This window comes from Asterias rubens, chromosome 8, assembly GCF_902459465.1.
Source record: "Asterias rubens chromosome 8, eAstRub1.3, whole genome shotgun sequence".
Classification (NCBI taxonomy): Eukaryota; Metazoa; Echinodermata; class Asteroidea; order Forcipulatida; family Asteriidae; genus Asterias; species Asterias rubens.
The window spans coordinates 3,510,255-3,535,159 of record NC_047069.1 but is presented as its reverse complement, the minus strand read 5'-3'; the positions used below and the strand labels follow the sequence as shown (position 1 = coordinate 3,535,159).

General features: G+C 38.8%; 1 protein-coding gene across 2 annotated transcripts in view; it reads left to right on the top strand.

The window, feature by feature from the left end:
- Positions 1-1,369: 1,369 nt before the first annotated feature.
- LOC117293677 (calnexin-like) overlaps positions 1,370-24,905 on the top strand; it is an 82,225-nt gene continuing 58,689 nt past the window's right edge. Inside the window, exons 1-4 of one of the 2 annotated variants that reach the window (XM_033776077.1) lie at positions 1,370-1,503; positions 4,757-4,983; positions 15,535-15,658; positions 24,324-24,400. In XM_033776077.1, the coding sequence (XP_033631968.1) occupies positions 4,757-4,983; positions 15,535-15,658; positions 24,324-24,400 (428 nt within the window). In that variant the 5' untranslated portion in view covers positions 1,370-1,503. Of the gene's footprint in view, positions 1,518-4,756; positions 4,984-15,534; positions 15,659-24,323; positions 24,401-24,905 lie in introns of both variants that reach the window. The other variant, XM_033776078.1, reaches the window with a different exon arrangement.

The following is a 24,905-nucleotide window of genomic DNA, read 5'->3' as shown; positions in this document are numbered from 1 at the left end:
TACAAGCAAGCTGCGGGCATCAACACAAAAAGAGGTTGGGGGGGGGGGGGGGGGTGTATTGTATGCAGTTGGAATTATGTTGACCATTCACGTTGTCCCACGCGACTACTGTGCGCGCCGCTTCATTCACACTGAATTTTACGATTGACTCATCGCATGCGGCAGGCAGGAAAGCCGGTAGGTATGGAACACCGAAAAGACACAAACTCTGATCAACACATCGATCGGCCTATTGCATCGACCGATCATTGTTTTAGACATTTTTAGGGGGCACAAGGGGGGGCACATTTTCTAAGGGCGAGGCACATCAGTCAATCAAAGTTCCTACAGATTTAATCTCAGATCAATCTGACCGGTTTTAAACAAATTCGAATCCGATTACATGGTAATTTTACAAGCAGCTTAAAAACGCACACACATTTTACAAAATTAATCTCAGAGCAATCTGAGCGGTTTGAAACTTGTTTGTCATCGATCACTTCAAACATGTATGTAAAGTAATAATAGTAATATGCAAAGGTTGAACTCTGTTTACATTTTTCAGTTTTCCACAATTAAAAGGCTAAAAACGGAGCTTCAACGTTAACCAAAATACATCAACAGAAAGAGGAAAGCATATTGTAAACATTCACCATATATACACGGTACATGGTAGGTAGTTTCCCACGGATCGGCCTGCCGTAGAGCCTCAATTGATGATGTCATCGTAAGCCAATCACCGTGCAGGAAAACCATCTTGTCTAATGGTTGCTTTTTTCGTAATGTTTTTTTTTGGGACCAGCGGTAAGTTACTGTATCCTGACTTGACTAGGAACGATCCGGTCTCGGTTTAAATATTTCCAGGTAGAATATGAAATAATCTATCCTTACATACTAATTGGGGACTCTGGGAGTTTGATGTAGTCTGGGAGAGGAATGGCTTTCCATGGAGGTACCTCCATGGGCTATCTGATGCATGGTTGAGAATCTTGTATCATGACTAGACGTGATTGTAATCGTCGTTCTTGAAGTGTCGTGAGTCCGATATCCAATCACATAGCTGTGACGCTCAGTTGTAGTTCCCAGTGTGATAAAGCGTAGCTCCTATCCCCTCCTCAGAACTTTCTCTGTACATTTGATTTGGCCGGTATGGTATGGGTCCCATATTGCTGCCCCGTATGAAACGGACAGATTGAATGATGCAAAAAGACCGATCGATCGATGCAAAGGACCGATCGATGTGTTGATTAGGATGTTCTTTCAATATGCCTCCTTGGCGTTCCATCACCAGGAGCTGCACACCGACCATCCAAGAAAACAGAGTGCACACATGGCCGTGTACATACATACATATGTACGTATGTTGGTTTTAACAGCATCCTTTCTCGACCGTCCCTACCTCATGCATAGAGCTGGGAGAAGAGCACGTTTAGCCGTTAGCACGATTCAAATACATGAAATAGGGGGGTTCGTGTGAAAATTTGAGTGATCTGACTATTAACTTAGGATCGTTAGGTATTCAAGGTAAGACAAACAAGGTAGGACTACTCAAAATGCAAGTTTTCAAACTAACTTTTAATTTGCTTTATAAAACAATCAAGAAGCTAGAATTGAACCGTCATGATGGACATGATGGATGGAGATTGCTACCGCTACCACCATGACCACTCTTCATTCATTCTCTTGCTTGGGCTTGGTTTAGTATTTACTAAATTACTCCGAAAAGTTCAGTTTAGCATAAAAACTGACTTGGTCTTGGTAACGAGCAGTGTGGAGAGTCTATTTCTACCTCCATGTTTTTACAAAAAGGGATATCTCATTGACTTGAGGTAAATTAGATACTATGAATAAGTATATTTGTAATTATTTCATATCGAATGAGAAAGTGGTGGCGCCGAAGACCAGACAACTGGTCCGGTCGACAACTTGTCCTTTCGGATAACTCATCCGTTTGGACAACTCATCCGTTTGGACAACTCGACGGTTCAGACAACTCGATGGTTCAGACAACTCGGCGGATGATTTATTTCAACCGTCAGACCACTCGACTTGCGGTTAAGACAAGTCGACGGCCGGATGGCCGTGAGTGACGGGGGCTCAGCGTGAGGCAGGAGGGGTAAATAGCAGACCTACCAAGTGTCACGCATTAGGCGTGAGACTCACGCATTTGGGCTCTGTCTCACGCTCACACGCATTGGGGCCAGACCGGGAAAAAATAAAAATTAACACAATTTTGCACAATCTTCAGATTGCACGCAGTTTATCAGAATCATCATTTTTTGTACAAACTTTGTACAAACATTGAGCAGATTAGCAGATTGTGCACGCTTTTGCTCTTTGTGCCCTAGTGCCCTAGCTTGTGGAACGGGGTCACTTCTTGGGGCTGGCCCATGGTGCATGATGACACCACAAGAGGGTGAGTGATCGTTGGATTAGCTCTTGTCAGGTGCTCACTTGAATGAGCACTGCAGGGTTGACCCGTGGAAGCTAATCGAACGCACCCATAATAAAGCAAAGACTTTGTAATGCGCACATTTATCCACCCCGCTGGGTGTTCAAGGCGCAGCCGATGTAAGAAGGGCAAGCTGGCAAGCGTTTTGGTTGCAGCCAAAGCCTTGAACCCATGGAGCTCTCAACACATCACAACAAACAACAAGTTCTTCCTCTGTCCATGGAGCTACTGCCTCCAATAGGCATGACAGGGGTTTACTTTAATTTTTTTCTTCTATCGCCCGCCAGGGGAGTCACCCAGAATTCTCGACCGCCGTTTTTTTCACTAGCCAGCATGTATTGATAATCAAAAAATTTTGAAACTGAACCCCCCCCCCCTAAAAAAAACCAAACCCAAACCATGGAAGTGAACTCATTAGAATTGCATTTTTGGAAAGTTTTATATTAATTTATGCCCTAAACTATCCCTTTTCCATCAAAAACCATTTCAATGAATTTGTGGTTTGAGGATTGGTGTTTTTGAAACATGATTTAAACTCCGTTTGCAATGTCAACATTTTGACTTGTTCATAAAATAGACGACCTTGTTAGATGGCCACGTAAAAAGAAAACGTGCAATTTCAATGCATGTTTGTGTGGATCATTATATTCTACTTTTAAATGCTTTATCTATCTTACTATACATTTCATAAACGGTTTCAAGCGCTTTTCAAAGACCAACTCGCCGTATCCAAGGCAAGGTGTCCCTTTAATAAGGTTTGTTAAATTTGCCTTTGAACTGAACTGAAGCTTTTTGCTGTTTCAAGAATTTGTGCGTCTCGATTGAGTGATCAACCAATGTGGTCACCAGTGTTTGTTTATGACAACAATTATGGAAGGAGAGGGCAAATTTGATGTCGGCTAATTTTGTCAAGGTGGGTGTATCGAGGGCAGCGTATGCTCACAACCTGGGTCTGTTTGAAAGTCCCTGGTGATGTGAAGGGGCAGCGTCCTTGGAAGACGAAGGGTGTTAGTTTTTTTATAGCGTTGATGGGCTCCCCCTAGGCTCTCTCCTGCCCATAGTTTTGTCTTTGACATAGTCATTGTCAGAGGCAAAAACCAGGGAGCCATAGAGAATAAATACAAATTCAGTTTTAAAGTAAAATGTTAGGGCAGTTTCCGATTACGTCTCATCTCAAAATAGGCTAGGTAGGTAGTAGGTAGGGAATTTTTTTGTAAGGCAGAATTTGTGTGTGTTGAATTAATCAATTGAAAAGCTTGCATACATTCATCAGCAGGCGATGCAGAGTGGAGAGACAAGTTTCAGAAAAACTGAAATTGATTGCCGCAAAATCTAGACTATTCCATTTGAAAAAGGAAGCACATTTGTAAAATAGAAATCCAGATTTCACTGAGTAATATTCATTGACAATTTACGAACGAAGTGCATTCAATAAACTCAAAAGATTCTTGTCATTTCGTTTTTGTTATGTTTTCAATTCTTTTGCAAAAGTAAAAAATTTACAGGACAAATCATCAACCCTACCCTCACTCTTAAAATTCTTTAAAAATAAACATTTTATGCAACGTGGCAACTCCACCAACCTTGTCCGCCCATCAGAGCTGCCGTACACGGCCTTTTCCTGCCTCTTTTTTATTCCTTGAATGGGCCTTGTCCTACCTCTTTTTTTTATTCCTTGAATGGGCCTTGTCCTACCTCTTTTTTTTATTCCTTGAATGGGTACAAAAAGTTTCATTTCTACTCTGTAGTGTTGAAGAAAATTTGTTTTTTTATGAACACTTTGAATTTCAAAACAATGTTCATCCTCGACCCGTGATGTCCTCTATAATGTCTCACAATAAAGTGGGATCGATCGGCCATACAAGATAACTGCAAAGAAATATAGTCGGGTTGCCTTGCGACACAGAGACAAGTGACACGCAAAATGTCATTGCGAAACAGCGTACTTCTGGGTACTGGCTGCCATTGTAAATGCATAGATTGCACCTTCTCAACAAACTCACAGCATTCAAGCGGTAAATATTAAGCAACAATCGCGGAAGAGATCGCGGTTTTGGAGCAGAAAATTGTTTTTTTCTCACTGTTTTAAGGGAAATAAAACACACACCTAATTAGGAGCTTTAAATTGTTTGTTTCTTTATTTTTCACTTATTTCAATGAAATTTTAAATTATTTTACGTATTTTATGCCAGTCGACCGGCTCCGACAGTGGTAGCTACAACCTTGGGAGAGGGTTAAACACACAGTTAATGGTTTTCCGCAAGAACATTGTGTAGTAGACTGGTTTCTTATTCTTAATGATTTCTCTTGATGTTTGCTTTGAAGATGAAGCTCAGTAGGTGTGTGATAGGAATGGTGCTTTTATGGAGCTCCTGCCTGATTCACTGCCAAGAAGAAGATGGATATGATTTTGATACAGATGTTGAAGTTGAAGGTGAAACTGAGATGGAAACGGTGAGAGAGAAAGTGGTTGTGCAGTTTACTCCGCCACAGGTTAAGGGACCAACATACTTTCATGAGGCTTTTCTACAAGAAGCATTGCTTGGAAAAAGGTAAATTCAAAGGATTCAAGAGCATTCTTCTGAAAAGATTTTAAAATTAATTTTGCTTTTCATTTTGATGTTTACTTGTTACATCCAGTAGGCCTACATGGCTCAGTTAGGCCAAAAGCAAGGTTACAAGTTCATTCTTGGTCAAAAGTTAATTTGCATGTACCTGGCATGGACAGTACATTGTAAGCCTGCGGCGGTTAAACTTTTAATCGGTTTACTGATCAAAAAGGGACTATTCATTTAGTACTAACTGTTTAAAGAAAACAATTTTAGTTTTCTGCATTTGTCACGTCTTTTTTTTCCTGTGTAATACAATAAGGTATTGTTGACGTAGCTCGACAGCGTTTACCATATCGCCGATTGAGCCTAAATTTTCACAGGTTTGTTATTTTATGGTCAATACTGTTTACCAATGTTGTGTGTAGGCCTGGGCGAATAATTCAAATATCCGGTCAATGGCGAATAGGTTTTCCTATCCGTAACCGAGAATCCCTTTTTTTTCTTAACAGGATATCCGCAATGGGCGCGAATACCTATTTATAAACCGGATAGTCCTGTAACAACCAAGTAACCGGATATTCTTTAATATCTGAATATCTGCGGACGTCGGGCGACAACTGATAGGAATGTATTGTCTGAATCCTTAAGAAACTTCTATTAAGACAGCATAAATCAGCATAAATTAAGTAGTTAACTATGCTCACCTCCGTGAAGAGTTAAAACTAAAAATAAACAAACAAAACATGATTGTAAAGTATTTAATAAAATGGATACAAACTGCCGAGGAAAAATTATTACAGAATTAAGATCTTATTTCATGATTCAGAACGCTTTACATTTTTGTATTTTCTATCAACTGGTTCTGATTCAATAAATAAATAGTTTGTACCTCAATTGATTGGACCATATTAGTACCATATTGGACGTTGTTATCTCTAAAAAGCTGCCCTACAGCTTCGCACCCACGGCAACAAGCAGTTTATTCATCCCATAATAATAAAGTATAGCACGCGAGTAACGTTGGCAATAAATATGCACCTCTGCAGGATTGTGGGATGGCAACGCTCTAAGAAGCATTACAACATAAGTATTCACACTAATCGAGAGTGTTTCCGCCAATCAGAAAGTGGCCAATCGGAAATCCGTCCATCAGTCCTTTAGCCTGTTAACATTCCAAAACACGTTTGTCGTATTCTGCTTCAGCGCCAATATCTAAAGAGACACCACCATGGCTACATGTAGGTAGGAAGACATACAAACAGTCTATGAGTTAAGCTGCGATCTGTTGAAAGTCGAAGTTAAAAACTTCAGGGTTTCGTGGCATCAGCCCAAACAAATCTGATCTTTTCTGTGTGGGCCATGGTGCTGCTTAAAAACTTGTTTCAAAGATTACTAGTCAATGGATGGGATTTTTTTATATTGAGTGTATCAAATAACGGACCATATCTAGGCCACTGATTTTCCGTTTCAGAAAAGTGCAAATTCCGTTTGACAAAAACATGAATTCCGTTTCAGGCACAGAAAATTCTGTTTCATGTTTTTTGATTAGATAAAAGGTTGTTTAATACCTAGGGAGACACTTATAAACATAAATTTTGGATAAGTTGCACTGCTGACTTCCTAAATGTTAATTTGAACTGACATTTTTCTAAAAAACATTAAAAAAGATTTTTTAATTTTTTAATTTTTATTAAATTGTGTCTGCTGATCAATGCAACAGAAACATGTAAACAGCCGTTGCACTGTGGCTGCAGTATCAACGCACATGACATGATAGACTTGATTCCAAGTCTAAAAACTGCAGTTGTTTCTCTGCATCAGCCACATTGCATGCAGTGTAGGCTAATGACCATAGAGCTATATATATTGATAGGGCCACTGATTTTCCGCGATCGCGGAAAACGGACGGAATTCGCGGAATCCGCCCTTTGAAACGGAAAACGGGATTTCAGAAAATTTGATTTTTTTTTTTTTTTTTTTTTTTTCTTGACGCCAAAACTATTGAAATTGCATTCTTTATTTAAGATTCTTTTTGTTAAACTAAAAAGGCATCAGAAATCAGACCATTAAAAAGTACGAGATCGTAACCGTGGATCATTCTGTTCTACTTCACACCATCCTCAATGTTTACACACATGATGTACACACGTTGTCAACATGGTTAAGCGAAGGGCATTATTCGCGGCACGTTTTAAACATTTTTTGTTCACCCAAATTGCATTTTCTCCCTCTCTTTTACCAACAATAATACACAAACTAGCTTACCTATGATCTATAAGAACACATACAATGTTTTTTCATCTCGGAAAGGTCTAAAATAAAACCGTAAACTGTCAACATTCTGTCGCCAAAGCGAAAACAAAATGGCTGACATTTTGTTTGTGGATGGAGAATGGTCACGTCCATAGACTTGGTCCCAAGTCTTTGATCATGCTGAAACAGCGCCCTCTTGTGGATACACTCCTGTCATTAGCCTACAATGTGGCTGATGCAGAGAATCAACTGCAGTTTTAGACTTGGAATCAAGTCTATCACATCATGTGCATTGATACTGCAGTCACAGTGCAACCTTTTTAGAACAGCAGTATACAAAATAATCCACAATTATAAAAAAAAGTATTTTTTTGAAATTTGTCAGTTCAAATGAACATTTTACGAAGTCAACAGTGCAACTTATCTCAAATTGATTTTTATAAGTGTGTCCCTGGGTATTAAACAACCTTTTATCTAATTAAAAAAACATGAAACGGAATTTTTTGTGCCTGAAACGGAATTCATGTTTTTGCCAAACGGAATTTGCACTTTTCTGAAACGGAAAATCAGTGGCCCTATATTGACTAGAGCGCTAACACCCCGTTATACACGCACTCAAGTTTTGAAGCCATGTGGGCGCATCCATGTTTATGTACAAACCAATACAAAAGCTTGAAATTTTGTACGGCAATTGTACGGCTATTTGCATGATCGTGCGTCTGTTCTTTTTTATGTGCCATCGAAGCAAAAAATGCAGTAAATGTGAACGCACAATCTGCTGATCAGCGCAGAAACTGCAAGCGTCATGTGCGTCATGATTAAAAGGCGCGTTTACTTTTTTTAGTACGGCAATCAAGTCGTACGCGAGTGGACAGCTGCGTACGTATACGCACACGCCGAATGTAAAATAATTGCGGCAATGTGTGTTCTCTTAAAATTCCGAATTCACGCAACACACCAAACATGTCTGCGCCCAGGGTGGCTTCAAAACGCAGAGCAAGTTAGCGCTCTAGTCAATATATATAGCTCTATGCTAATGACGGAAGTGTATCCTCAAGAGGGCGCTGTTTTAGCATGTCACAGACTTGGGACCAAGTCTATGGACGTGACCGTTCTCCTTCCACAAACAAAATGTCCAGCCAATTTGTTTTCGCTTTGGCGACAGAATGTTGACAGTTTACGGTTTTATTTTAGACCTTTCCGAGATGAAAAAACATTGTACATGTATGTGTTCTTATGGATCATAGGTAAGCTAGTTTGTATATTATTGTTGGTAAAAAGGAGGGAGAAAATGCAATTTGGGTGAAACAAAAATGTAAAAAACGTGCCGTGAATAATGCCCTCCGCATGTTAACAACGTGTGTACTGGGTGGAAATTGGAATAGAATGACCCACGATTACGATCTACTTTTTAATGGTCTGATTTCTGATGCTTTTTTAGTTTGACAAAAAGATCCTTAGTAGAGAATGCAATTGCAATAGTTTTGGCCTAAAGAACATGAAAAAAAAAAAAACTGAAATACCGTTTTCCGTTTCAAAGGGCAAATTCCGCGAATTCCGTCCGTTTTCCGCGATCGCGGAAAATCAGTGGCCCTACATACATGACATATCGTCTTTGAATTACAAATATTGTCTCTGTCACAGTACATGTAGCAATATTTTCAAAACCAACATCGATACTGACAATGTTTTTCTCAATATTGTATCTCGATATTATTGTGATATCGTCCAGGCTTACTGTTAACTATCAAGGCGTTTTTTTTCTGTGTCATCTTGTGTTTTCCACTGTTATGTGGAGGCAGAGCTGTTAACTACAGGAAAAACATTATCCAAGACGGCCTCTGACCTCAAGGCTCGTGCAATAATGATGAAGCAAAGCAGCAGTTTTATCCATTATTGCTGGAACAAAGAGACATGTGTAATGTGTACGTAAAATAACCCATTGCAAATATCGTATAAGAAAAGGAGTTCGCCCTTGTGTTCCTGGTTCGATTGGCTGCATATTGTGCGAGGCACCTTGTAAACAATGTACAGTCGACTCCCGTTATTACGAGCTCGCATGTTACGAGGTTCCGGTTGATACAAGGTTTTTTGCCGGTCCCGAACGGCCCCATGCGTGTTTCAATGCATTAAAATACTGATTATACGAGCACGGTAGTAGCGAGAACACGGTTATAACGAGGTAATTTGGGAGACCCATTACGAGCAAAACATTGTTTAAAACCCTTCTATAACGAGAACAATTCAAAAACCAACAAAGGAAATACCTGTACAGCCGGTAAAGTCGATATTTGTGGCTTTCAAGACATACAATAGAGGTGTTAAAGTGGACGCTACCGCTAGCAACACTAATCCGAAATCGGGAGTCGCGAGTCAGCAAGCAAGGTTGTTAATTCCAAACTCCGGACAATGGTGGGATTAGGAGGTTTGCATGGTTCAAACATTGGAGAAATCTTAAGAAAAGATACTGATCCACTGAGTTTATAAGCGCATTATAAATTTTCAGAAGAAAAAAAACACCCGCAACTTACAATCAAAACTAGTTGCGTGATCAATGTTATTGAATGCAAAAGCAAGATTTTACCTGGTATCCCACATTGGCAATGAACCATCTAACATGACACAGTGTTTACCAATGAAAATCAAGATTCTATTTTTTGTTGCTGCGACGAGTGTATTGCACATGCACACACATGCGCAGAACATCTTCCCTGGTATCTCGCGTTAGCAATGAACCTTCTATTATTACATTAGTGGTTACCAATGAAAATCCAGCTTTTATTTTATTGACTGAAAATTTTCACAGCGTGTGCAGTATGCATTGCAGCAGTAAGATTTCCCCTGGTGTCTCGCAGCAGCAATGAACCATCCAGCGTTAAACAGGTGGTTACCAATGAAAACCAAGACTCTATTTATTGCATTGGCAATAAACTGCCGGCGACCAAAGTTTTGTAAGAGAAACTTCCCAAAACATGAACGCAAGTTAAAATCTTACACTTTTTATCAATCTTGTAAAATGTAAATTGATTTTAAAATTGAATTTAAAACTAAACCAACTTAGTTAAAACAGTTTTATAATCCCCGCATTGTGCTTGTTTGTGCAGTACATCGCACATAATGTACTATACTCTATGCACACAGTAGTATAGTCAATTGCAGCTCTGCCATGCATCTGTGTGTACACACGTGCGGCCATTATGTCATGTACATGTATATGCAAGTACATGTCCACGTGTTGTGTGCATGCACAATGATGACGTATGTATCTATATTTAGCGCGCTGCGTTTAAGACGAGATGCCAACTAGTACGTTTTTCCCGTATTTCGTACGGGTTTTTGTAAAAAATACGGGTGTACGGGTTTTGCAAAAAAAATACGGTTTGAGCATTGCCACCGCAAAAATACAATTTTATCCCAGTTGGCCGTTGTGCCCTTTTTTAACTTAAGTTCAATATTTTGTTATTGACACAAATAAGTTTTCGGCCGACTACTTACGGCTAAAAATGATTATCCAGTGAACTCTATTATTCCACGGGGGTATTCCTTTTTTAACTTTCACCACACATCGAGCGAGCGCAACAGAGATTCCCTCGCATCCATCATTGCACGCACGCTAGTAGCACAAACCTGCAATGCTTACTACACGCCAGTTTATCTGACGTCCCGATTTCACAGGGAACCCATCTAACACAATTCATTGAACAACAGAGGGCGCTGTTGTCAAATGCCCTTATATGGTATCGGTCGTTTTGTGAACGGACGAATCGCATTTGCAAAAGGATTTTTTGCCAAAATAAAGACACAAAAGATATAGAGCGCCTGAAGCGAGATTTTTATAAGATAAATTTAAGAACTATGCCCCCAAATACAACAAACAAAACTTTTTGGGATGATTTTTTTTTTTTGTCTTCATTGAAATTAAATTGGTTTTGTTTTGTACTTGTCTTCTTTTGACAAAGAAAATGATATTTAATTAATTGACAAGGGTTTCTATATGAAATAGGATATGATTAATCAATGTCTTTAAGATATGATTTATCAATATCTTTTTTCATACAAAACCTGTTCCATTGGGTTAACCAGCCATAGGGAAACGTCTGCCCAATTCTTTTTTTATTTTTATTTTTATTTTTTTATTTATTTTATTTATTATTATCATTTTTTTTTCCCTTCAAGTTTTAATTAACTGGTTTTAATTAGGCTGTTTGATAACTTAATGGCCTTCACACCTTCTCTATTTTGCCTGTCTCGGGGCTTAAAACTACGTTTACGCGTGTTAAAAAAAAAAATACAGGTTTTTGATGCAAAATACAGGTTTGGGGGTTTCAGAATACAGTTTTGTGATCCCAGAGGTTGGCATGTCTGTGTATGGTGCTATAAGGAAAAATCCCATACTTCATTAAACAAGGACTGTATTAAAATATATGGCATCTTCTTTGAAATATGGACCATTTAACAACCACAAATGTCATGAAAAAAAAAAATGTCTGACCTTTTCAGATATTATAAATAATTGTATACATATTGTAACGCGCCGTGATCGAGGTCTAAGGACTTTTCACACAAAGAAACCTGAACGATGAAACCCTAAAGTTTGGCCCTGTATTTCAGAGATACCAACATACACGATTTGGGCGTAGCAAATACGATTTCGAGCCGTGACTACGACGCTACGATAATACTCAATAAAACACGCTAAACAAGCCGCCCAATATAATTTTATTAAATCGTACAATACATGCAAACAACTAATGAACTATTAAGTGGAAATAACAATTAAGAAAAACAATTGTAACAGAAAAGAAAAAAACACTTTTAATTTTAGAACGCAGTGTTGAATAATAGCGGCGAATTCACTGGAACAATGTACGTGTCTCGACGTAATGATTGTTGCGTGCCCTCCCTGGCTGGCCGGCTGAGTGTGCATTTTTTACGCTAGTGCATTGCTGCAAGATCGTACCCATTGATCTCTATTACACGATGGGGAATAGTGCACACGTGCGTGGGGAATGAGGTTGTGTGTGAGCTAACGTGTGTCACAGTAACCTCATTCCTCATGTATCCACTATTATTGTGCACACGCTGGCTGTACATGTACTTCATCGAAGCTTGGCAAAAAAAGTACGAAATAATGGCGACAAAAAAAGAAGACCTTCTGAACAAAAATACCTTCAACTGAGTGGCCTGTGAGGTCTAAGCTAGACAGTTTCCATGTTTTCTTACCAGTAATTGTAGCGCCGATGTCCAGACAATGCCCAAAATACGGACACGTATTTTTTGCCCAAAATCCGGACACGTTTTTTTTTTTTTTCTCTCTCTCTCCCAATAGCTTGTTGTTGCGTTTCTGATCATTAAAACAAAAACATTTAAGTAAGGCCACCCTTTTTTATGTTACATTTAGGTAAGGCCACCCTTTTTTATGTTGCATTTATTTTTGAAACATAGGTCAGAAGATGAGGGAAATCAGGTTTTTTTTTTAAATTTTTTTCACTGGCCACTATAAACATTTGTAGCTGTTCTGTTGATGCATACAGGTAATTGTTATTTCACAACAATGCCTGAAAATGAGCTAATTAGCATTGTAGAGAGTAATAGAAAGATCGGTTTAGGGAGCCCAAGCTGCGCTCGCCCTTAACATTTGGGAGATGCTACTCTTTTTTAAAATTCAATGTTGGCATCTCTGTATTTAATAACGATGAATTAAAGAAAGAGGAGACAGAGAGAGAGATTTGACAAGGAGAACATATGGATTGAAGTTTCAATCTGGTTTGGTTATTATTCTATCACAACTCGATCACAACTTACAATTTGGCAATGTACAAAATACTCGGAGTATGCTTTATGGGGATGCTTATCGTTAGATGTCTGGACTAAAAGTGAAGATCTTGGACGCGGGAATTACAAAATGCGTCTTTTCCAGTGGATACGATGAGCAGTACGTTCTGGGGATCCAGGGGCCACACGCGTGGCTGCGTATCAGATCCACTACCGACTGAATTTGTCTCCCTCAAAACTAGTTTGATTCCCGCGCCGCACGGCGCCCTCAATCGACCATTTCGTCACAATATTTAGGTTTACTAAAATGTTCATGTAAGGATACTTCACTTAGTATTCATCTTGTTGGTCATTTAAAAAAAGTAGCGTCTCCAGTCAGTGAAACCTGTGGTTATATATATTTAATCCTAAAATAGCATTTTAAGTTAAACACAAGAAATTCATTGTTTTCTATGATGAGGCCCATCGGATAACTTTCAAAAAAATCAACAAAAATCAGCAAAACACCAAACACAGAAAATTTAAGCCTGACAGAGGAGGACAAAAAAATTTACGGAAAAACAAAGGGATTGTCTGTCACGATTTGTTTTCAGGCACAGCACAACTGTAATTTCTCTGATTATTGCAGCCTCTGTTACCTAAAATCTATCAAAAATAAAAACTTTGTCAAGCGTCCATGTTTTTTTTTTTTAGGTCATAAACCTCAGTATCAAATGTCATTTTTGACCGAGTTGCAGTGACGTTCACGAAAACATGATGGAATTTGCATGACGTTGGCGCAATCCACACCAAATGTACTTGAATAGAAGTTGATTTAGTTTCCAAAACCTAGCATTTGAAAGGAAGTATTCCTGATGTAAATCATCTGAAAGACGTTGGTTTTTTATCTGGAGCTGTCCAATGGAGTCCCGAATCTCAGTAAATGCCTCACATTATTTTCTTGATAGATTTATTTTGCACAAGTATAAGATTGCGCAGAAAACGTGCTTATCTCGCGTTCCTTGAAAACATAGACGGTGCCTGACTACAAGCGGACGATTGGCGATTGTCGGATTTTGATTGTCTTTTGCTGTTAAATTATTTGTCAACATCCCCGCCACCTGCACATTCAAAAGATAAATAAATAGGCCTACCCTTGCAAATATGAATATTTGATCATTTAAATACCTCAATTATCTAAAAGAATTTTGAGGTAAGTCAAAAATGCTGACGTTAGGGACTCAAAATCTTCTATCTTGATTTAGTTGAAAGGATGGGCCGTCAAAATTGTGTATATCATGCCAGGTTACTCTTAGTTTATTACAATGTATATTTAAACAAAATAGCTTTCACTTATGAAAATATCAGGGTATGAACAGGGTGCGAAATTAACGGTTGCCCGGGGCAACCAAAAAATCATCCGGGCAACCTGTGATTGTGTCGCCGTTGCCCGACGGGCAACCTTATGAAAAACAACAATTTAGGCCTAACCTGCTTATATTGTGCCAGCTCCAAAGATCGTTTGAATTTTCCACATAAAAAAAATGATGTTATGATGTTCAACCATTTTTGTATATTCCACGACGTCAACCGGACCGCGAGCCATGTGAGAACATTCCAGCATCATCATTCACGTATTAAATAATATGCGATGGCACAGCGCGGTTAAAATTGCAGTGCTGTGTAATAGCGGGACAGTAATGCACCTGTGTAGGGTACACGTACAGCAGTTACAATTGGAATTCACGTTCTTGTTCTGTCCCAACTATAGAATCAGCCTAACTGCAGATATGTTGGCCTTTACTTACCATCTTTGCTGTGTAGCAAAACACATAGTTGGGTCATTTCTATAGTTGGGACTCAACGTTTGCACCGCTGATCCTGGTCGCACACGCGCTTTCCAGCAACCGCTGGTGCCGCGCAGTTGTCATGCTGCACAGTGTGCCGCGCGCGGGACCAGCTTGCAAATGATAAACACGATGAATGGAGGCTGCGGGCACACGCGCTTTCTAGAAATTGCGCTTTTCCGGGGATCAGTGGTGCCACGCGTGTTATGCTGCACGCGCACATAACAAGCGTGTGGGAACAGCTAGCGAGCATGTGTGAGCGCAGATCCACTCGCTACTTTAATTTGCGTGGTTGACACTGACAGCTAATATTTACGAAAGTTGCATGACACAAAGAATAACAATGAGCCTCCTAAAGTTTGGTTTCACGTTGGGTAAAAACCCACAAAATTTAGGTAAGTCAAGAGTTAGAGTAAGACTTACCTTTATCTCTTTTTTTTTCGGGCAACCTATTTTTCTTGTGGGCAACCTATTTTCAGGTGCTGGTTGCCCTTGGGGCAACCAGCAAATTTTCTTAATTTCGTACCCTGTATGAATTTTAGACTTACAAATGTTCCATGATACATTTAATAAAGAAGGCTGTATCTTGCAGGAATAATACTGTGATATTGGTGCGTCATTGAGTGAAAAATGTGTGTGCTATAAGAAACCACTAGCTTATTATTAATATTATCGTTCTTATTATTATTTGACGTAGATGGGTGGTATCAGCTGCTAAAAAGGATGGAGTTGATGCAGATCTTGCCAAGTATGATGGTAAATGGGCAATTGAGGAACCAACTGACCAACCATTACAGGGAGATCTGGGTCTTACACTTAAGGTATGTAGCCTTTTAAAACAAAACAGGTTTGGGTTCAACCCAAAGTGTTTATTGTAGAGGGCGCTGCTCTGTGGCGACCACCCTGATGTAAAAATCCTATGTACTTTTCGCTTTATTTCTGCTAATTTCACCTTATCGTCTGTGTTTCCTTAACGCTTGGGTTAACGCTTGGGTCGTTCGTCCACCTAAATATGGCAGATAGAGCAAAACTGTTTTGGATCTACACCATCTTAGTTTGTGTTTCAAGCATTTTTTGCAGTGTTTTTGCACTCTCCTCTACTGAGTGGCCATTACAACATGCACGCATTGAATACACACGTAATGAACTATTGAGTTTCCGCGGGTCACCAGCTTCTGCCACATCCAGTTTTGATATTCCAGAGGAATTGCTACGGAAACCACGCAAACGGGGTAAGAAAGGTGGACTACGAGTGCCTCCGAAGACGGAAGCTTAATCCACCGCTTCCTACAATTATTACTGGTAATGCTCGTTCTCTCTGCAATAAACTTGATGAACTTAAAGGCAGTGGACACTATTGGTAATTGTCAAAGACTTGCCTTCTCTCTTGTTTCTCACAATGTTTTATACCATCAACCTCTCCCCATTACTCATCACCAAGAAAGGTTTTATGCTAATAATTATTTTGAGTAATTACCAATAGTGTCCACTGCCTTTAATGCAATACAAAGTACTTACATGAGTATAGAGATTGCAGTTTTATGTGCTTCAGTGAAACCTGGTTTAATGATATACTTCGACTGATATTGATGGCTTCATATGCGAACGCATGGACAGAACCCAAGAATCGGGAAAAACTATTGGCGGTGGAATCGGGAAAAACTATTGGCGGTGGAGTCTGTATTTACACGGATCGTAAATGGTGTACTAATATCTGTATTAAAGAAAAACTTAACGGTGGGGCTACGACCATTTTATCTACCAAAAGAATTCCCTCAGATCTTTGTGACTGTTGTTTACGTTCCACCTCAAGCTGATGCTAACAATGCTGCGGCCACAATCGCAAGGATTATACTCGAACTGGAAAAGAAATCACCCGATGCAGTTAACATAATAACAGGTGATTTCAACCATTGTGATCTTGAACCAGTGATGCCCCACTATTTCCAATATGTGGACATTCCCACCAGAGGTCAACGTACTCTTAACAAGTGTTATGGAAACATTCCTGCTGCATATCGGGCATATGGAAAGGCACCTCTTGGCATGTCTGATCATGACATTCAATTCAATTCAATTCAATTCAATTAAAAAAACTTTAATCATCCTTTGCAGGCAATTACAATAGCAGACCAGCTCCATATAAAAATATTAAGAGAAATATACAATTATACAATAATTTAAAAATATAAAGATTACTTGACAAAATGACGAGGCAGATTATGTACAAATGGTTGAAACCACCCCCGTAAGGAGTGAAATGAGAGCACTATCATCAGCAAATTTAACTAACAATCTATCGTCATGGCTACTTCTACAGTTGTCTGTGTACAAAATATACAAAAGTGGTGACAATACACAACCTTGCGGTGAACCTGTGCTAGTGAATATTACATTAGAAAGTTTACCATTAACACAAACGCTTTGTGAACGACAATAAAGAAAATCAATTATCCAAGCAGTGAGTTGGTCACTAAGATGAAAGTCAGTGATTAAGCTTTTGGGCTAAAATGTAAGGTTGCATTAAATTGAAGGCTGATGAAAAGTCTGCAAAAAGAATCCTGGCATGAGAATATGGCTTCTCAAGATGAGTGTACAGTTTATTTAACATGAATAGCTTGGCATCATCAACACTACGCCCTGTAAGCAAATTGTAGAGGGTCTAACCGATGTTCTGTAAAAGATAAAATGGTAGACCTTATACTTTTTTCCAAAGTTTTCATTACAAGTGAAGTAAAGTGCAATAGGTCTAAAGTCATTGAGTTCTTTGGGCTTGTCTCTCTTCAGTATGGGAATAATTGTAGAGGTTTTCCAAAAGGCGGGAATAGTGTCAACAGAAGTTTGAAATAGATGACTGAAGACACCACTGAGCTCCTTCGCACAATACTGAAGAGTTCTTCCACAAATACCATCAGGCCCAGGGCTTTTGTTGACATTAGTAGATTTTAAATATTTCCTTACAGTCTTCTGATCAATGACAGTGCTACGGCAGGAAGACTATGACGACTTTGAACCAGCAAGCTCAGCGGAGAAATCAAATTGTGTTCATGATGTCTGGCAGAACATCAACATTATTGCCCTGTAGTTTGATTTGTGATCGATTGTTACTCTTTGGTGACGTATTGGTAGCAGCCATTGACTTGATGCCCTGCCATGCAGAACGAAAATTTCCACCAGTAAATTTAGACTCGACTTTGTTTTTGTAAGTCAGTTTAGCTCATCTTATTGCTGATTTTACCTCTTTGTTTAGGGCCTACTTGCTTTCTTTCTTCAGTAGTTCCTTGATAAAATGTCCTTTTCTTCTTGTTTAGAACTGCTTTTAAATTTAAGTCCTTTGTGACCCAAGGTTTATTGTTGGGAAAGATTGTAATCTGTTTAGATGGAATCACAGAATCCACACAGAACTTAATGTAGCTTGTAACAACGTCCACCAGTTCATCCAAGGTAGAACAATTGTCCTAGAATACTTGCCATTCAGTGCATTCAAAACACCCTTGTAAGCAAAGAATGCTGTCCGTAGTCCAGTGCTTAACAGTTTTCACCACTCGTTGGCATCGCTGAAACACAGATTTGTAAACTGGTGCTAAAAGTACACTGTTGTGATCGGCCGATCCAAGAGGTGGCAAGGGGAACGATTTATATGCCGAGGAAATGGAACCATAGCACAAATCAAGAGTTTTAGTCATGGGTGTCGGGCATGTAACATATTGTTGATATAGCTGTGTAAAGTTCTGTCCAAGGCACAATGGTTGAAGTCGCCAAAAATAAACTTAGTGCATCTGGTGAGATCAAATCCAGCTGGTGGTGGATGTGATTGGCAATGACTTCTGAAGCCGATGTCGCATCTGCTCGAGGGTGTATATATACAGCAATGTAGAAAAGTTGGGGAAACTCTCTCGGAATGTAAAATGGGCGAAGTGATACGGAGAGGAGCTCAATGTCAGGGGTGCATATTTTCTCACTAACAATCACAGTGTTGCACCATCTCTTGTTGATAAAGAGACACACTTCCCCACCCTGTCTCTTCCCTGTAATTTGTTTATCTCTGTCAAGTCGAATTGGAGATCCAAAGCCGTCGGTATGGAGATCATTATTCTGGGTTGTATTGTCTAGCCATGTCTCGGTGAAGGCGAGGATACCGGAGTCTCTGAATTCACGCATGTGATTAACCGAGGCTTGAAGCTCATCCATTTTGGGGCGTAGGGAGCGGACATTGGACAATAACATTGTTGGGAGAGGCATTCTTCCAGTCTGATTCAGTTTCTTTCTCCTTACACCACCCCTCTTCCCTCTTTTTCTCTTTTTATAATGCTGTTGATTAGTGTCAGTTGTTTGGGTATCATTGGGGAGCATTTCAACAGGAAAGTCAATATGTTGAAGATCAAGCAAGCCAACGGCACCCGACTGTAGGCTAAGTAGGTACTCACGTGTGTAGCGGTAGCCATTTTGTTGTGCGATGCCATATCCAGATGAACACAACAGAACACTTACGATTAATACAGCCAAATACATAGTTTTGCACACACCCATGTTCATTCCACCGAAACTCAAGTTGACCACCACACGGTTAATGTACAAAGTAGCGATACAGAACCTCCACAAACCAGTAAAAACGTATAAAACGTGAATGAAATTGGAGCTGATCAAAAGCTTGTGGTCGCCGCTTCCATAATATAAACAGAAACTTAAGCAAACAAAACCAGTCATCAAAAAAGTCAAGAAATGGGACCAACAGAACATCAAAACCTTGCGATGCTGTTTCAAAATCACGAACTGAAACATCTTTAGAGATCCTGCCTCAATTGATCAATCTACTGATGTCATCACTGACTACATAAAGTTCTGTGAAAACCTCTAGTCATCCCAGAAATTGAAGTTAAAATTTACCCCAATTAAAATTTAACCAATTCTGCTGGCAGTTTGATAACAATAGCCCTCTCCATGACCTAGCTAAAGATCAACTGTATGCTACGTTTGCTTCAAACATCAATGATAACAATAGAACTTTGCTGACAACTGCCCAAGTGAAAAGTCTTTCAAGAATATCAAACCCAATAAAGCTGATCTGGAAGGATCCTTAAAACCTGCTGTAAAGAACTGGCTGAAATCTTTAGACAACTTTTCCAATGGTCCCTTGACTGCCCATACCGTCCCAAGGATTTGGAAAGCATCAACCATCACTCCTGTCTCGAAGATGTCAAAGCCAAAGGACTTTAATGACTTTAGACCAATTGCCCTCACAGCCACCATGATGAAATTTTTCGAACATATCATTAAAGTTGTACATTTAGATGAAACTAATAACTTGTTGGACCCTTTTCAGTTTGCCTACCGGGCAAACCATGGTGTATCGGATGCCTTAGCTACATTATTGCATAATACTTACGATTATCTTGACAAGCCTAAAACCTATGTGCTTACTTTATTCATTGATTTTTCATCGGCTTTCAACACCATTAAACCGCATATTTTTAGCTGTTCCGACCTACCGTCGGAACAGGTTTTGTTTTTGTGGAGATTTTTGTTGTTTTTATTACGTGTATTATTCTTTGTTTCCGCCTAAAACCCCATAGCATTTGTACACGTTTTTTGTTTATTCCTAATCTCCTAAACCATAAGGTCAAAAGAGTTAAAACATATATCAAATTGAAGCTCAGAACTTAAGCTTAATTCTAAATGTAAAAAATGTTAAAATTCTTAATTAATTAACCACGTGACTCTCATTTGCATATTTAATTGGGAAATCTTTGTAGCACCATATCTCAAGAAGTGCACGGCTGATTCTTAACCTGTTTGTAGATAGACTCCTTGGGGATTGGAGATTAATTTGAAAAAACGTGACCTCAAGTTGACCTATACTCTCGGGTCAATCGGAAGTGGGACCATATCTCAAGAAGTACACGGCTGACTGTTAGACTGTTTGTAGTTATAAACTCCTTGGGGATTGGAGATTAATTTGGAAAAACCGTGACCTCAAGTTGACCTCTACTTCCAGGTCAACCGGAAGTGGGACCATATCTCAAGTATGTTACAACCGATTTTCAAATTTTTCTCAGTTTTAGACCCCTTAGGCGTTGTAAATAAACTTTGAAAAACCGTGACATCAAGTTGACCTCTACTTTCGGGTCAACCGGAAGTGGGACCATATCTCAAAAAATACACGGCCAATTTTGATTGGAGATTTATTTTGAACAACCGTGACCTCTTAACCTCCTCTTCCGGGTCAACCCGAAGTGGGACAATATCGATTTTCAAACTGTTTTCAGTTAGAGACTCCTTGAGCGTTGGAGATTAGCCTTAGGTTACCGTGACCCCATGTCGACCACTACTTCCGGGTCAACTCAAGACACTATTCAACATTTTCGAAAAAACTTTCAGTTATAGACTCCTTGGTCATTTTAGCACATAATCCAAGCAAAAGAACACGGAACAGATTTGTGTTTGTTCACAAACACCCAATGTCTAGTTCTAAGTGAATTGATGAATATTAACCCACATCTTGCCCTCTGGATTGCTGATTTTTTAAATTTTAGGCCACAAAGGTTCGGATTTGCTAACATGTTCTCTGACATCACTCACAATTAGCACAGGTGTTCCCCTAGGTTGTGTTTTGTCACCCTTGCTATTTTCTATGTATACTAGTGACTTCCAGTTAGATAAGATGAGTGTGCTCTTACCAAATATGGTAACAGGGCTCATTACAAATAATGATTAAGTTGGGTACAGAAATGAAATAACTAAATTTCTTGTTTGGTGCGAAAACAACTATCAAGTAATGAATGTCAAAAAACTAAAAAAATTGTATTTGATTTCCGTAAAACTACAAACACTGTTGAACCTGTAGAAATCTAGGAAGAATCTGTTGAGATTGTCAAAGAGTTAAAGTATTTGGGTACATTTATTGATAGCAAATTAAACTGGATTGCAAATACTACCCATGTGTATAAAAGATCTAATCAACGGCTTTACTTTTTAAGGAAACTGAAATCGTTTAACATTAACACAAATATTCTTTTAAAAGCTTTTTTATCAAAGTACAATTCAATCTATTTTAAGCTTTTGTTGTATCTGTTGGTTTAATTCCCTCTCCCACTCTAACTCTGAGAAGCTCCAATGTATTACTAAACGAGCTAGCAGGATTATTGGAGCTGACGTTAAAGGCATGCGGGAGATTATGGAGGACTGTATCATTTCTCAAATCAATAAGATCGTTTGTGACCCCAGCCACCCTCTACACCCTCACATACATGTACTCCAAAACCACTCAGGCAGGATCCGACAGCTATGCTTAAAGACCTACAGGTTTAAGGATTCCTTTCTCCCTAGTGCAATTAAGCTTTTTAACAGTAGATGGTCGAGATAGTTTGGTTCACGCTTATATTTTGTACTTTTTACATGCTCCCCTATATTCTTTTTATCTTTATATTTGTATATATCTGTAAATTGAAATTTTATTCTTGTTGACTATTGTTGTTATGCCTTTCTTGTATGTAATGTAGTCTCCTTTACACAGGAAAGAAAAATTTCAGGTTTTTTTTCATGACAATAAATATATTTAATCTTAATCTTTAATCTTAAATATGCTTTGGCCGGGTCAACATGTTAATAAAATGCTTTATGTTTTGTTTTTGATACATTTAGGCCTACACTGTAATTAATAACAACAAGAAGTAATAATTAATTTTTTTCAAAAACATCCTGTGCTGAGGTTCAAAGATTCTTGGTCAATCAATGATAAAAGTAACCACACATTACATCTCATGTATGTTGACTGCAACAATCCTAAACCTACAATCCTAAGCCCTACTCAAAGTGAGCCACAACACAACCATTAACCTTAATCTGGACCAGGCTTTTTTTTAATTGCATGGAATAGGTTTGGGGGGGGGGGGGATGGGCGTTGTATTTTCCAATGTTGTTGACCCTTTTTTATGAATCATTGGTAATTCCTACATTTTGGAAATATTAAATACGTATTACATGTACCGTATTTTCCTGCGGATAAGACGCGTCTTATCTGACATTTTAGACCCCTAAAACATTGGTGCGTCTTGTCTTCCAAAAGAGGCATAGAACTGTGAAGTATTACCTGAAAGAGGAGTTCTATAAGATTTAGGTTACATTTTGGTATACAAATTTAGTTTTTTTCCTTGTGTAAAAAATATCTCTCAGCACACCGCTGTCGGCCGCCATCTTGCATTTTCACAGGGCTTGTAGAACATCAACAATGACGGGCGCTTTCTTACATTTGAAATAGTCTTGGCCCAAGACGTCAAAAATCTGTACTGCATGGTGTATTACGTACTGTGTTCGTGTGATTTGATCGCTGACATCTTGGGTCAAGACTAATCCATATCTGCCACCTGCATAGTAGTTGCGAGTTGACGGTGAGTTGACGACACAAGCGAGTTGACAGCAATTTAAGACCGGTGCATGCGTTAATATTCAAGCACGATCGCGAACGATATCAGACGGATTCTGTTGAAGTTTTAACAGCGATTTTCGATTATTTGTTTTTTTAAAACAGCAAATTTTGAAGTATCTGACATTTTCGATCTGATTGGCCTTCCGATTAAAATCTGAAAAGTTGCATCTCTGACAATGAGATGGGTTATCAACATGTTGCGGCATTATTAAAAAAAGTTGTATGAAACCAATATGCACCAATGAGGATGGGGAGTGCAAAAACAATTGGTGTACTCAAAATGTACCCTTTTCAAGATAATCACACTTTTACACTTTGTTTTGCTATACATTTGTGTATAAGGTTAAAGTTTATCCGTTAATTACATAGGTTTGTAATTTCAACATAAAGTTAAAAATACATTTTATGGATAGATTTCTTTCAAATTTGATTAAATTTGACACATATTTTGAAGATATTGGTTTTTGACCTCTTTACCTCAAAATGACCTTAACATTCAAAATCAAGCTTGGCATCCACCCTAATCGTCATCCTGAGCCTATGATCCATACATCTAGCATGGATGCCAGCCATTAACAAACTATGCCGTTTTGGTTTGTTTCTATATAGCACTTTTGCAAGTTTGGCTGGTTTGGCTATAGGATTTGTCCTCCTGTATTTTAAATATTGACGCAATTTAGCCACTGGGTACCAGTTCAGTTTTAATCTTTCGAAAAGCTGTAAAGAAACACTCCAAAAGTATCGTAAAGTAAGCTTGGTCATTGTCACCATACATTTTTGGTGATTAAAAAGGATTGCACAGAGAGAATATACAGCGCTGTTTTCAATTATTTTTGGACCATGCTCAATCTTTGGTTGTTTGATGTGACCCACTAGAATATGTAAAGCAGTGTTTGAATCTCTGTCGGAGTAAATTGGGCACAGTTTCAGTTAGTACACCATCTAGAAAGTTAATTAACAAAATTAAATATTTTATGTTATCTCCATTTGCTCTCTTGATTGTGTTTAACATTGTGTGAAACTTCTAATAAGAGTTACTTATTTTGTTTTGTTATTACTAGTCAAAAGCCAAGCATCATGCGGTTTCAGCCATGCTTGATAAGCAGGTCTTATTTGATGAGGATCCCTTGATAGTGCAGTAAGTATAAAGGTCTCAAATTCAGTGAGTACATTGAGACACAGTACTAATTGAACTCATTGTTCAACCCGATTGAGTGCAACTCCACCTGCCTGCACTGTTCTGAAGTTTGATGGAAATGGGTTTAGCCCATGTTTGTAGAGCTGGAGGTTTTATCTTAAGACCACTTCGGTTTATCTGAACACTGCAAGTGGACAAAAAAAAACTTACCACATCTGGTTTAGCTCACAACAGATGACCTCTGACCTATTTAAGGTAGCTACTATGTATGTACGTAACATGTACGTAAAATATATGCCTCAACCAGCACAAATCGAAATGAGAAAAAGGCACATGTTTTTTTCCCGACCATTTTTTGCTCCTATTAGAACTGCTTTCACAGAAATCTCTCTGAATGAATGCAATCTTTGTTGTTTAAAATCGTCATAAATTCATTTTCAGCCATGTCAGTGTATTGCCGTTGACAATAATTTGGTAAATCAATTAATTGACCAGACGGTGAATT